This window comes from Dryobates pubescens, chromosome 3 (assembly GCF_014839835.1).
Source record: "Dryobates pubescens isolate bDryPub1 chromosome 3, bDryPub1.pri, whole genome shotgun sequence".
NCBI lineage: Eukaryota > Metazoa > Chordata > Aves > Piciformes > Picidae > Dryobates > Dryobates pubescens.
Window position 1 is genome coordinate 36,761,343 of NC_071614.1, and position 14,679 is coordinate 36,776,021.

The window sequence follows — 14,679 nt, forward strand, 5'->3', positions numbered from 1 at the left end:
CTACTGCTTCTTTAGGATGAATGTCCATGAAGATAATTCTATTACTGCAACTCCGGTGCTGTCTTTCCCCATTACTCAGTATAGCAATTATGCCAGCAGAAATCTGAAGTGTGGGAGTGACTAGGATAAAGGAAAATGCTTCTAAGGATAAAAAGAAGTAATTATTACAGGAAATGCACTTGCAGAGCTTCTTTATAGGTACCTCCCTAGGTATCTCATATTTTTAAGCTTTTTTGTTTCCACAGTCTATTTATCTAATCATAAGTCATCATTTTTAATTGCTTTTTAGGGAATTTTGTCTCATACATTTCATAAAGCAAACAGTCTTTCTTCTGTAAGAGGTAAAATTGATCATGCAGAAACAGATATAATAGATGTGGAAGTAATTTATGTGTTTCCAATCTTTCTTAATGGAAATTAATTCTTTATTATAATCAGTTCAGTGTAAGCATTTTTAATGATGTTGATCAGACTAGTATTGATGATAATTTTTAAATTTGTGAAATACCATTGAATCTGAGACTGCATTCTTTCCCCCAGTATATAAATCAGTATTATTTAACCACATATAGGTATATTGTTCTTGAATTTAGTTTAGTCCTTTTAGGCTTTTCCCCATTCTGTATTCATATCCATATCCATACAAAACTGCCTTGCGTTCTTTCTCCAAAATAAACTGACGAGCAACCTTTCCTCCATGTCACGAATCATTAAAATTCTTCTAATGATTCACAGCTTAATTTTGTCTACCTGTATCTCTCTAATCACTAGTCTCCCAGAAGTCATCCAAACTCCTTGTACAGTCAATTGAAAGGGTAACAGTTTGATCCGCCTTAAGATAAATCATGTAACCTGTGTTCTGGGAGCCATTGTCTGTCCTCTGACTGTAGAAGAAGCCATTATTAGACTGGATGCTTAATACTTACATGGTAAAATGTAGAGTTTATGGATCAGATTAAAGGAATTTAAGTTTGGCTTCTTAACTATCATCCACTTGAATGGCTTTTCAACATATTTTGTGTTAGCATAGTGAAGATTTTGTTTAATACTTTCTAATATTTTTTTCCACACACAATGTATTTCCCATAAAGAAACATTTCTTTCAATATTTCCTAATTCTTAACTAGGTCTTAAAATCTTTCCCTTATTGTTTATGGCAAATTACTTTTTGTAGCTTATTATTAAAGAGGTGAGCATTCACATTTGTTTTTGAACTGTAATGTGAAAGAGTTTGTGTGTCTAACCAAATGGAGCATTTTTAAAATAATACATTACCATCTTTTCTCATAGAATATTCTATCAGGTTTCCTCTCCCACATAATATAAAAATTCCACCAGAAGTCTTATATGTGTAATTCTTTTTATTGCTAGAAGCAAATCTGTTTTAATGCTTTACTTTTTATTTTCTTCTATTTTTTTTCTTTTCTTTGGCTAATCAAAATGTGCATGTCAACCACTGTTAGAACATAGATATACTAAAAGATGCATCAGGGTCAGATGGAGATGTTTATTATCTGCGGCATATTACCTGAAATTGTTGAAACATGTAAGTAATGCAGTAGCCTTTATCTCAAAATCTGACGAGTGTACAAAATACCCTGTGAAAGACTTGTATTAGGTCACAAAACAATACCTCTTACCTATTGTCAAACTAATTGTGCAGATACATTTTTTTCATATCTATGACTGTCCTATGACCACTTAGCTTTTCTTTAAACCTTCTCTTTCACCTTTTAATGACACTTCTGTAGCTACTAATTCCATCTGAAAACATGCAAAAGGTCTTAGTCCTTTAATCAGTTTTAGTTTTAAAAACATAAATGTACAAATAGCAGAGATGGGAAAAGAAGGTATGAAAGGCAAGATATGAATTTATATCAAAAGGCAATTTATTATCTTAGGTCAATGGATATTTTATTTTAAATAGCCTTTTCTTTGGGTTAGAAACTGAAGAAACATAGTTCAATGTAAGCCTCTTCAATTTTAGGAGTATAATTTCCTCGCTGAAGTTTACAGAACTAGTTTCTTCCCCATCACAACCAAAAATGTGTTTGGTTTCTTTTTTACTATTGAGAAATTTTAAACTTAGCTTGGATGCTGTCTTTTTACAGGGCTAAAATTTGGATGAGATTAATTCTGCCTTGATGATCATTTAGAAATAAACTTAAGGGGATTGAAACCATTGTTTTTTTTCATGTTGCTGCCAAAGTAACAACATAACACAGCTGATGCAGAGAGCTCAAATCTGACCCAAATATTTTTTTTAGCTACAAAACAGAACAGAAGTTAATTGCATTTTTATGCACTGGCTGAAGTTGTTTGAAAGTCTGCCCAGGGATATCTGCAAAATTTAGTACAAAGAGAAAACTAAGAACTTTGTGAGAAGTCACAGTGACTTTGTGCACTTTTATAACAAGTTTTCTGCAAAACCTTGTTGTCAAAATACAAAAAAGTAGGTTGTACATGTGTGTGCATACATCTGCAACTATCTCTCACCAAGATTCCTAAAAAGTATTTGCCTTGAAGTATTCTGTACAAAACTAAATCCATCTTCATATTCTATTTTATCTTAAAATTTCAGTTTCAGTAAACAATTCTAAGGGGCACATTTCTTAATTTTCTGGGCAATTCATGATTAGACGTTGAATTAAATATTTTTTTTTAGTGTCAGTAATGTATGCAAGGAAATGATGGGGGTTGGAAGGAACCTCTGGAGATCATCTAGTCCAACCTCTCTGCCAGAGCAGGTTCACCTAGAGCAGGTTGTGCAGGATGGCATCCAGGTGGGTTTTGAATGACTCCAGTGGTGGATACTCCATCACCGCTGGACAACATGTTCCAGTGCTCAACATAAAGAAGTTCCTCCTCATGTTTGGATGGAACTTCCTATGATAAAGTTTGTTACCATTACTTCTTGTCCTGTCACTGGGCACCACTGAAAAAAGACTGTCCCCATTCTCTGACATACACTCTTCAAGTACTTATAAGCATTGATAAAATTTCCCTGTCTTCTCTAGTCTAAAAAGCCCCAAGTCTGCCAGCCTTTCTTCATAAAACAGGTATTCTAGTCCCCTAATGATCTTTGTAGCTCTTTGCTGTATCCTCTCAAGCAGTTCCCTGGACACAGTGCTCCAAGTAAGGCCTCACCAGGGCAGAGTAAAAGAGAAAGAGAACCTCCTTTGCCCTGCTGACCACACTCTTCTTGATCCATCCCAGAATACTATTGGCCTTCTTGGCCACAAGGGCACATCAGTAGTTCATGGTCATGCTGTTGTCCACTGGGACTCCCAGGTCTTTTTGCACAGTCCTGCCATCCAGCAGGTCAGTCTCTAATCTGCACTGGTATCTGGGTTTTTTTCCTCCCTAAGTGCAGTATCCAACACTTACCTTTGCTGGACTTCATAAGGTTACTCTCTGCCCAAATCTCCATCCTGTCCAGGTCATGCTGGATAGCAGCACAGCCTTTTGGTGTGTCAGCTAGCCCTCTTGGGTTTTTGTCATCAACAAATTTGCTGAGGATGCACTACATCTCTTCATCCAGGACTGAAGAGGACTGGACCCATAACTGACCTCAGGGACACTGCTTGTTGTGGACCTCATCTTGTTATGGACCTCATCTTGTTATTGCAGAATTCAACTAATGAGAGGGTTTAAATTTAATTTGCTTCCAGTATTATGCTATAGAATTTTTTACTTTTCAGCAATAAGAACAATTCTCACAAGTTAGAGGTGACTGAGATTTTTAGTATGATACCTCTAAAACAATGGCAAAAACTTCCCCCTTGGTCTTAGAAAATACAGCAGTTGTTCCACATTAGGTTTTCTATGTATCTTTTTCAAATCATGTAAGACTGACTGACATCATGAAGAATTGCTTTAAGATTAATTTATGGTAGCCATATAAATAGATCAGATCACTGTGGATATGTTTTGAAATAACTGATTTAATTAATTTTAATAGGTCATAAAGCTTGCTTTTGAAGAATTTGAACTGGAAAGAGGCTATGATACTCTTACTGTTGGAGATGCTGGGAAAGTTGGTGATACCAGAACAGTGTTGTATGTGTAAGTACAAAACTTTAAACATTTTCCTGGGAAATTCATTATCACATGTTGTTCCCTCTGAGTCATGAGACATCTATTTAACTTTGTAATTTTAATGTATGCAATTTGTTTATATAATATAAACTTAAAATTCAAATACTTTGAAAGAGACTTATTGATTACAAAATTTATTCCAAATCTTTAGTAGTATCTTTACAGGTTTTAGTATCAAAGACTAAAAACTGTCATTAGCTTTGGGTGGGGAAAAACAAACACACAAACAAAAAAACAACCAACCAACCCACTCCAAAAATCCCCAAAACAAGTACTATCTGTACAGGTCTAATTGTATGCACCAATAATTAAGAATTATTGTTTTAAAGTCTCAGATTTCAGTAAACTAAATTCAACCTTGTGTAAAACAAATAACTTATTAATTTCAAAGCTTGTATACTTAAAATTGGACTTATAAGCAAAATTGTTATGAAAGCACATAAGCCACTGTTCACTAAAGTAAAACGCTTCATGGATTAATAATATATTATGTAGAAACTGTAGTAACTTACATAAATCTGAAGGAAGTTCAAACTTAGGCAGCTAATCCTAGGATACAGTTCTTGAACACTGCCTGCGTTAATGGAAAGAATAGGAACCTGTAGTTATTTTTTTTTCTACCTTAATCATCTCATAGCTGACTAGAACACTAGGATAATATATTCTAAATATTATATTAGTAGTTTAAAAGGCTGTGGGTGGGAATAAAAGTTTTCATTTAAGCCTCTGCAAATGACTTTACAATTTGTCCTACATATAGACTCACTGGATCTAGTGTTCCTGATCTTATTGTGAGCATGAGCAACCAGATGTGGCTTCATTTACAATCTGATGACAGCATTGGCTCACCAGGATTCAAAGCTGTTTATCAAGGTATGAACTAAATTAACTGTTTTAAAATCTTGTAACTTCCTTCACTACATCCCAACAAGTTTATTGAAAATATGCATTTAGTCCTCTCACAAATTTAGAGGTTTGCAAATACCCACAGAATAACTAAAATAATTTGAAGTGAAAGCCAGCTATTGTTCTAATGCTTTTTTGCCTGAAGGTCAATACAAACTACACATTTCTATCATATGTCAGAAAGATTAAATATTGTATTCTGCTAACTTGTGCAATTCTTTATATTGGACAGAATTTGAAAATTACGGTTGGCTTTTGCAGATGTTATTGGGCTAGTTACAAAACTTGTTTTCGTGCCTCACCAAGAATCTTCACAAATTTAAGTCAAAATGGTTTTGTTGTCAATTTAGTGGAATGGTTAAATGGTGTTGTATACTCCTTTTTATACTTTTCACTAGGTCTCTGTTGTTTGCAGTTGTTTAATAGTGTGTATCAGCATAGGCGGAAACTAATCTTACCTGCCAAAGACTGCTAATATATAAATGTGCAATACACTCAACCAAATAAAGTGTATCACTGTGATGTGATGTTCCTCAAGACCATGCATATTTTCTAGACGGAAGGTGGATTTTGCCTGATACCCCAACCATTATGTAAAACTCAGACAGGTACTCTCCACTATAAAAAAATCACTTTGACACTGCTGTGATAATTATCAATAACATAGACTGCCTCTTTTTGTTCTGTAAGTAACCTAATGATGATACTATTTATTCCTCAAGGATATTGAAATTAGTAATGACTGCCGTAGGCTTACCTGAACAATATACTCAGAAAAGGTCAGATAGCAATATAGAGAAGCTTCCTTATCTGAAAATAATTAATATGTTGCACTGGGAATTAAGTGACTGACGTTTGACCATCCACAAAATTAACTTGCACTCTGTGGTACTACAAAGAGATTAATTCATAATATTTCATGCTGAAAATCTTTGACATCTCTCCACAGAACCAAATAGCTTTAATATATGATAATGTTCACATGAAATATAAATTATATTTATTGAGTGTCCTCCAAAAGCACACACTCAAATGTATGAATTATAATACACAGGAACAAAATAGAAGAAGAAAGTATAGTAAAAGATGAAAGAAAAAGAAAAGCTTAGGGTAAAATATGAAGCTCAGCGTTTTCTTTGAATGACTTACAAGTTTTCTTTCCTAGCATTGCACTGCAAATAATGATTTCCCTGAACTCTGGGATTTCTAAAAGCGCCTAATTCCAGTAATATTTTTCAGCACATTTTATCAGATCTCCAAGCAATAGCAAAGTTTTTTATCACTATTGGTAATGCAATGATCTTTATAAATTAGTTTTATATTTGTAAAAAAATCTGCTGGAAGGTAGGAAAACACTTCAGAGAGACCTGGATAGGCTGGTTGATGGGCTGAGGCCAGCAGTTTGAGGTTTAACGAGGCCAAGTGCAGGGTCCTACACTTTGGCCACAGTAACCCCATGCAGAACTACAGACTGGAGAGCAGCCTTGCAGAGAGGGACCTGGGAGTGCTGGTTGACAGCCAGATGAACATGAGCCAGCTGTATGCCTAGAGGGCACAGAAGGCCAATTGCATCTTGGCTTTTATCAGGAATAGTGTGGCCAGGAGGACTAGGAATGTAATTCTGCCCCTGTGCTCAGCACTGGTGATGCCTCACCTTGAGTACAGTGTGAGGTGGTTCTGGGCCACTCAATTCAGGAAAGATATTGAGCTGCTGGAGTGAGTCTAGAGGAGAGCAACAAGGCTGGTGAAGGGACTGGAGGGAAAGTCTTATGAGGAGAGGCTGAGGGAGCTGGGGTTGTTTAGTCTGAAGGAGACTTGGCAGGGACCTTATCACACTGCAACTATCTGAAGGGAAGTTGTTGTAAAGTGGGTGTCAGGTTCTTCTCCCAGGCAGCTTTTGACAAAACAAGAAGGCATGGCCTGAAGGTGTGCCAGGGGAGGTTTAGGTTAGATGTTAGGAAGCACTTCCTCATGGAAGTGCTCCTCCATTCCACTGTAATGTGGAATGGACTGCCCAGGGAAGTGGTGCAGTTGCCATCCCTGGAGGTGTTTAAGGAAAGATTGGATGTGGTGCTTAGTGACATGGTCTAGTCAGTGTGGTGGTGTTAGGTCATAGGCTGGACTTAATGATCTCAGAGGTCTATTTGAGCCTTAATAATTCTGTGATTCTGTGTAAAACCAAACCAGACAACTACAACCATCAAAAAAATCCCACAAAGAACCCCAAGCAACCAGCCAAACAAACAAACAAAAAACCCCAACAAACCCAAACCATAAGACTGCACTAGTTTAAGCTTTCCTATGCACTACAGCTATACGCAAAATAACTGACATTTATCCAAGCAAGTGAAATATATTTTTGAAAGCTTTTTCTACTAGTCTCAGGAGGAACAAACTATCTTCTTTAAAAAAAAAATAATCATAATGAAGAGCTTAAAGGTTTATTGCTCATTTGAGCATCAATACAAATTAAGGTGGTAAACTTGACATTTTCATCTGCTTTCAGGGGCTGATACACTTCCTGACACCTCTAAGAATTCTTAATAACTTCAAATTATATAAAATGATCAGGATTATATTACTGATTCACCAGATTTCTTTTATAACACTGCTATGAAGCAAAGGATAGACTAGTGAAATAAATCCGTTTTTTTATATCACCTTGTAAATGCGGGAATAAAAAGTGGGTTCTAAACAAGCTATGAAGCAGATATTATATTGGTTGTCAACAAGTCTGGAAGTCAAAAGATTAAATACTTTAATCAGATTGACAGGTTTACAAGTTTGAATGGGAGAAAAACCTCAAACTTAATGAAGTTCTAAAATGTTCATGCCTAAAAGTTCAATCTGACTGTCACCTGCTTTAATGTCAGTATACGACAGCTGATGGGAGCACAAACATTGAAGTAGCTTAATAATCATCTGTCTGCATCATCTACCTTGGACCTTAACATTCATAAACCACCTATTTTTAGATGTGCTATACCCACTGAATGAGTGGAAGAAGATAGGCTCAGGCATATTTTTCACCTTATTCCTCTTTTTGGCTGCAACTCTAGGCCCTATCAGGAAGGTTTCCAGGCCCAGCTTCTTGACTTTACATCACTATTTGTATTGTTACAAGGCACGATGCCATATTGTATTATCCTGCCCTGGATAAGCATGGCAATGACTGTGTCTGCCTCATCTACATTACAGGTAAATGTATGTATGCTTGGGCCTGTATTAGAAGATGGCATAATCCAAATCTTTCTCAATTCAAATCTGCCTAAATACCACATCAGATTGCAAGCTGCTGGGCAAGTTTAGGCAAGTGGCCTTAACCTGCAGTCAAAACACTATCAAAATTCAGCCCAAGAGGAGAAAAAATAACACCAAAAAAATTCATGACATGTCTTGTTTGCTGTGTCCACATTGCTAAAGCTTTTCTCAGACTGATGTCTTTGGAAAGAGAAAGAAAGTGTATCTTTGTTTAGCGTTATCCATGACTCTCAAGTGGCCAAGAGGACAGGAGCAAAGAAGGAAGGAAACTGTAATTCTGAAAGATACAGTTAAGAATGGCATGAAGCTCTCTATATAGTTGCAAGGGAGGTGCATGCAGCAAACTCTCGAAGTTCAAAGCTTCATAGACATCTCAGTGGAAATTATCCATGCTAAAAGTTTCTGGATTGAGTGCAACCCTGGAGGGCAGGATTTGCCCTGCAAATATAGAATTATAAAAACACAGGTCCTAGAGTTTGTTTGTTTTTTCTTCTTTTATTTTTCCCCCCTCAGAATAATGTTTTTAGAGCAACACTTCCTGCTTTTTGCTTCTTTACTGAAGTAGAATTAGTAAAATTAAGTTATTTGGAAGTCCATGCTGCATTAATATTACTATGTTCAAATCAGCTTTTCTATTTCAAATACTACCAAGGCATCTTTCTCTCTTTGTCCATATCCATGGATAACTTACAAAACTAACATTTTTCGTTTGAACAGTGACTGCTGCTATAACCTGCATTAGAAGCATGCCAGTCTTGCAGCTCCCACACATTCCACAGATGACATCTCTTTTAGTCTTCCATTTTGTTTGGTGAAACTGGACTCATCACACCTAGTCTTTAAAGGGGAGGAACACCTGTTGTAAGGTACAGCAGTAGATACTCAGGGAAAATAAGATACTTTTATTTTCCAAAATTCTCAGCTGCCATAGGCTTGAAATTTTGATATTTTCTGTTACCTTTGAAGATTATGAGAAAAAGCAGTGCTTGTGTGCAGAAGACGACATGTACATGTCACAGAGCTACAGCATGTTGAAAATACTGTTGCTACTATTGAATAAGTACTTTTCTGTAATATAATAACATTGGTAGGACAGGGCTGAGTAAATACTAAGCTAGCTGAAGCAGTTCTTTTGCCTAATGATAATTCTTTGTTCACATTTATGCTTTGAGATATTATCATTATCTAATTTTAATACATTTATTGTATGCTAAACTGATTTTCCATCATGCAAGTTCTTAATTAGGATGTCATGTGTTGCTAATCTAAATGGTTGAAAGAAGTCCAAATATATTGTGTCCAATAAGTTTATAATCTAAAATATCATCTTGTTTGCATGACATGACCAATTTTCCATAAAACCATGTTAACTGCTGTTAATTATATTTTCATCTTTTAACTTTTTAGAAATAGACTCCTGTGTTGTCTGTTCCATTATTTTGCTTAGGATCAGTGTTGGCTTTACAATCCTGTAATTACACAGGTGAATTTGCTTTCACTTTAGAAATATTAGTAGCTCATTGATTCCTATCTAGATAATTACCATGTCTTTCTTGTATTAAGATAATTTTAGGTAAAGATGTTCAGGGATGTTCTGTTTTAAAGGAAGATAAAGTGCATCTCTGTTCCAGTTTGAGGGGACAAATTATATACACACGTGGTTGTACAATTCCCTGAGTCCTCTTTTCTCCACTTTTTGGGAAAATTATTACCTGTGATCTTGTCCAGTGAGCTGGAACCACCCGTCCTCTATATGTTCTTGAAGATAATTGCCAATAATTCATAGACTGCTGCAGTTTAAGTACTTTAATGTGAATTTAATTAGGCCCTGTTCCTTTGAATATGTCTACATTTTGTAAATAGTCCTTAATCTGTTCTCTCTCTATCCTGTCCTTTCCTTAATTTTATTTAAACTGTTGTTGTCTAACACCCAACACCCCCTCCCCCTCCCCCCCCTTTTTTTTTCCCCTGGAAAAGTGAAAATGTTCTTCATTCTCCTTTCCTGCTAGCTACTTTTCTATTACATGTAATGACTTTCTATAAATTCTTCTACTGTATCTTCACCTTCATAAGACTCATCCTTATTCTGATAATTTCTGGAGGCAGCTGCACTTGCTTTTTGCTGTACTTCCTGCTTTCCACTGTAACAGGCTGTAAAAGACTAAATTTTGTCTCTCTGGATGTGAATCAACAAAGATAAAATCACCTTTGCTCCTTGACCAGACAATAGCTGATGTGTATTTGGCAGACACCACTGGATAACAACTCTCTGGAATGTGCATAGGCAAGATCATCACTACGCATCAGCTACCCCGGAAAGGGAGGTTGGTGCGAAGGACAATGGATTCACCACGTGGGCATACCTAAAAAAGACCTGAGCAATACCTGCTCAGAAGAAGAAAAAGACCTGGACAATGCCTGCTCCAAAGGAAAGTGGAGAAGAATGTACAAGGAGAGAAAAGGACAGACACAGGAAGAAAGACATCACCACGTAGCCTGGAAGCAGCAGACCAGGAAGAACCCTCTCTCTGTGTCCTAAGTTTTGCCTGCTGCAACTTATGGAGCTGAAGAGCCTGCTCAGAGAAGGACTTGGACTTTGGGATCTCTCCTTCCTCTCCTCCAGCAGAGGACAGCACAGCCAACAAGGATGGCATCTCCTCCAAGCCAAAGCAGCAGCACCTTTCCTCCACAGACCCAAACCGTCCTGGAGGCTGGGGGTGTGGTAATATAATTTATTTCCACTTCTCTTTCCCACTTATCTCTCTCTCTCTTCTCTCTCTCCCTTTTCTCTCTCTCCTTCTCTCTATTTTTCCACTCTCTCTCCCTTCTTCTGTCCCGTCCACTTTATTCTGTTAATCAATAGCCTCGCTGTTGATATTTTGGCCTCGTTTGCGCCTGTAATTTCATAACATGGGAATATTCAAAAGAACTGAGTCTCTTTCCCTCTCTGCACCAAGACACAGGCTAACTTGCATTTCACAGTTTATTACTGAGCACTGCTCAGCCTTTTGTATAGACAGACTCTTTCTATTATTAAAGAAATATGTGTTCTGGAATTTGAACCATGTATTGAACAGTGTTTTGTGTTCTTCATCACAAAACACTGGAGCAAAAATGTACAGTGAGACCAAAAGCCCATAACATGTTGGTAATAGACAATAATGAATGTTTAAGGAAAAATGAAATATCCAGTGATAACCCCGGGGTACTTTCCCCATTTCCCGTGATGTCTGACTGAAGTACTTTCTCTTTGTGTCTCAGTAAGATTTTCTTCCATGTATTTGTTCAATCACTGTTCAAACACACATTTCACCTTCCTATGTTTCCCCCCCACACTTTATTTAATTTGTCCTCAGTTCCTCAGAAACAATAACTTTGATCTTTTATTTTTCTTTTTTATATGGAGGAGCACAACATGCAAGTGAAACTGGGTGATGTCAGAATACTATTTTTTTTTTTGGTGACTGATCCTTTCCTACCAATTCCTAACATTTTCAGTAGATTAGAGTTTAATAGAATTATCTTCACTATGTCAGAGTTCTTATTCCCAAGTTCTGTCAGTTCAGAATCTATCATTGTTCCTGCAAGCTCATAATATTTTGTTCCACATTTATTTTCCTCCAGTTACTGAAAATGAATTTCACTTGGTTAGTCAATATCATAAGCTTCTCTGCAACAAGGAACAGAATACTTTTTGTCCCTGTTCAGATTTAGTCTACTTCTACCCCTGGGTGTGTAAAATGGATTGTAAGCAAGCCAATATTTTTCTGTGTTCTCTAGTGTAATATATAAATGCACATTAAATATTAAGGAACATATTTGTTGAAAAGGTTTGATTTTGATTTTTTTTTTCTTCTTGAATTATTTTGTTACTTTAAAGGATTTTTATATTATGCAGTAATATACAGTATGGTACAATAAGATATGTTGTTACCAACAAGTCATCCATATGCTATGATAGTGAACAATTAGCTTAAATGGACTTCCTGTAAGAATTTTATATTGTTTTTCCATCTATCTGATTCTAAGGTCATGTTTGTTTTTTGAATATTGATACAGAATTCAATAAGGAATAAGCAACAAAAATTAATCTACTAGATATGATCTGTGATCTTTTTGACAACAGCAAGGATAAAACATTTTAGAGAAGTGAGAATCTCTCAGAATGCTGTTGGGAGATATATGATCTGTGAAGGAGGCCTTCTCTTTTTATAGTTGGCGACTACTTATAACTTGTACTGTAAAATTTCTTTGAAGAAATTTACTGGGATAATGATAAAACTGTGATCATCTATAAAATTATCATGTAAGGCCACCCTGGTTTTAGCTTTAGGCCAACCTCATTTTAGCTTTAATAGCCACTTTTATAGTTCAGTTATGCTATCTGAAATTTTTTTTTTCTATTAGTTTTGATTTATAATTTTCACTTTCAGTAGTTGTCCCCATATTCCTATGCAGGTATTACGTGTATATTATGATTCTTTTATTTACATCTTCTCCTGCAGTTCTGAGCACAACACTCTAACCCTTCTTTTCATTTAAGGGTTTATCTTTGTATAAATATTTCTCCATTTGTGTTTTTGAACCAGATTACACTGTGTCAGATATTCTGACTGTTAACACAGGGAGGTATGAGAAAAAAGAGGAAATAAACTAAATGATCAATTTTCTTGTGTTTAAAGCATGCTTTTCTATGGAGTTTAGATGCTAAACTTGAAAAGGTCTTATCTGTCACAGAAATAAACTTCCAAATTATTTTTCTAAATACGTATCTTTGTCACCTTTCATCTTCCCTTAGCCTTTGTTGACTATAGTTAAGATGATAATTATGAAATATCACATTCATATTTTTAAGTTTTAGGGGTATTTACTCCAACTTTCTGATAGACCTTGAACTACTGATGTTTATTTAAAAAAGGTAAATTAATACCATGGCTAAATTCAAGGCTACCAAGTGTTATAATCTATGAATTATTTTGTTATATATTTCAGATATCTGGGTCAAAGTAATTCAAAACCTTTTCATCAAAAAGGCTTCAATTAGAATGTGAACCTTTCAAGCAGTAGTCATAATACTTATTTAGATGTTTAATATCATTTTAATATTGTGGTAGTTCTTTCTTTGAAAGAAAACACAGATACTGAAATGTCTTGGATTAAATTCAGAGGGACACAATATAATCAGAAATCTATTCTTCTCATTCTTAGAACATTAAAAAGAGAATATTCCCTGAAACTCAGTAAATATTTCTGGTTCACAGCCAAGAAGAGAAGTCTTTTTTTTCTCCCCTAGTCTCCTGAAAGAGAATGCATGAAAACCAGAAACAATTGAGTAAGATCAATGTTAATATTTTGGTAACCAGAGGAAGCTGGTGTTTAAATTTGAGCTGGAGAGCTTATTTGCAAACTTCATGAAGTTCACACAGCTTTAAGGACTGGGGTCAAAAGAAGTCCAATGTTGAATGAGTACACAGTGTAATCCAAAGCTAACAGAATGTCACTGCCACACTTCAAGTAGGCTATCATATCTTTTATTTTTGTGTTAGTCATTTTAAGTACCTTTTCTGTCTAATATGATTTCTCTAAGAGCTCAGCACGGGTCCAAGTGTTTTGGTCAGAAGAATGTTCTCTTTTTAGCAAGCAGATATGTCGCCTTATGTTCTTTTTAATTTTGTGGTAAAGAATTATGGTATTGATTGTAACATCATCTGTAATGTAACATGAATACTGGATGGAATTTTTCAAGCCTTTTACTGTCAAAATACAAGTTGCAAAATGCAAACAAGACATCCTCAGAAGTGTTTTATAAATGTGTGACATTTGCTGAATTGTTTTTAGGTTAAACAAGGAAGTACATAACCTGAGAGCTGGAACAGGAATAAAGTTAATACATTTCATTCTGATATTTTTTGTGAATTATTTGGCTTTTCAATTCTGATTTTAAAGAATTCTAATGTATTTGGAGAGAACCTAAAATTCACCTTTTTTTTTCCCCCGCAGATTTTTATTAAACCTTTATTTTTCCAAAAGGTAAAAATATTTTAGAAAATGCTTTTCTGAATTAGTTTCTATATTTTTAACTGCTTGTTTGTGCTTGGAAATCAGATATTTAAAAATCCAAATTATATCTCCACTCCAAGTGGAACTGGGTGTTCTTTGATCAAGAGTGTTATATTAAGTACAAAATACTCACTGAGTCTCCAAAGTTTATCCTGCATTCTTGTCTTCTTCAGTAAACACTTGATTCTGACTAATTCATACTGTACTGGTTTCCTACAAAAAAGAATCTTCAACCTGTTGGAAAGCTCATGGTAATTCATGGTAATTTATTTTAAAAGTTTTGGTTCACTTATTTGTACCCCTCCCCTAAGGCTTGATGTGTCACCTGAGAGTTAGAAAGCATCCTGATCTGTC

At 35.6% G+C, this 14,679-nt stretch overlaps 1 protein-coding gene across 1 annotated transcript in view; it reads left to right on the plus strand.

Moving 5' to 3' along the window:
- CSMD1 (CUB and Sushi multiple domains 1) overlaps positions 1-14,679 on the plus strand; it is a 963,767-nt gene that overhangs the window by 715,680 nt on the left and 233,408 nt on the right. Inside the window, exons 11-12 of the mRNA XM_054179968.1 lie at positions 3,962-4,065; positions 4,859-4,971. Coding sequence (XP_054035943.1) covers positions 3,962-4,065; positions 4,859-4,971 — 217 coding nt within the window. The remainder of the gene's footprint in view (positions 1-3,961; positions 4,066-4,858; positions 4,972-14,679) is intronic.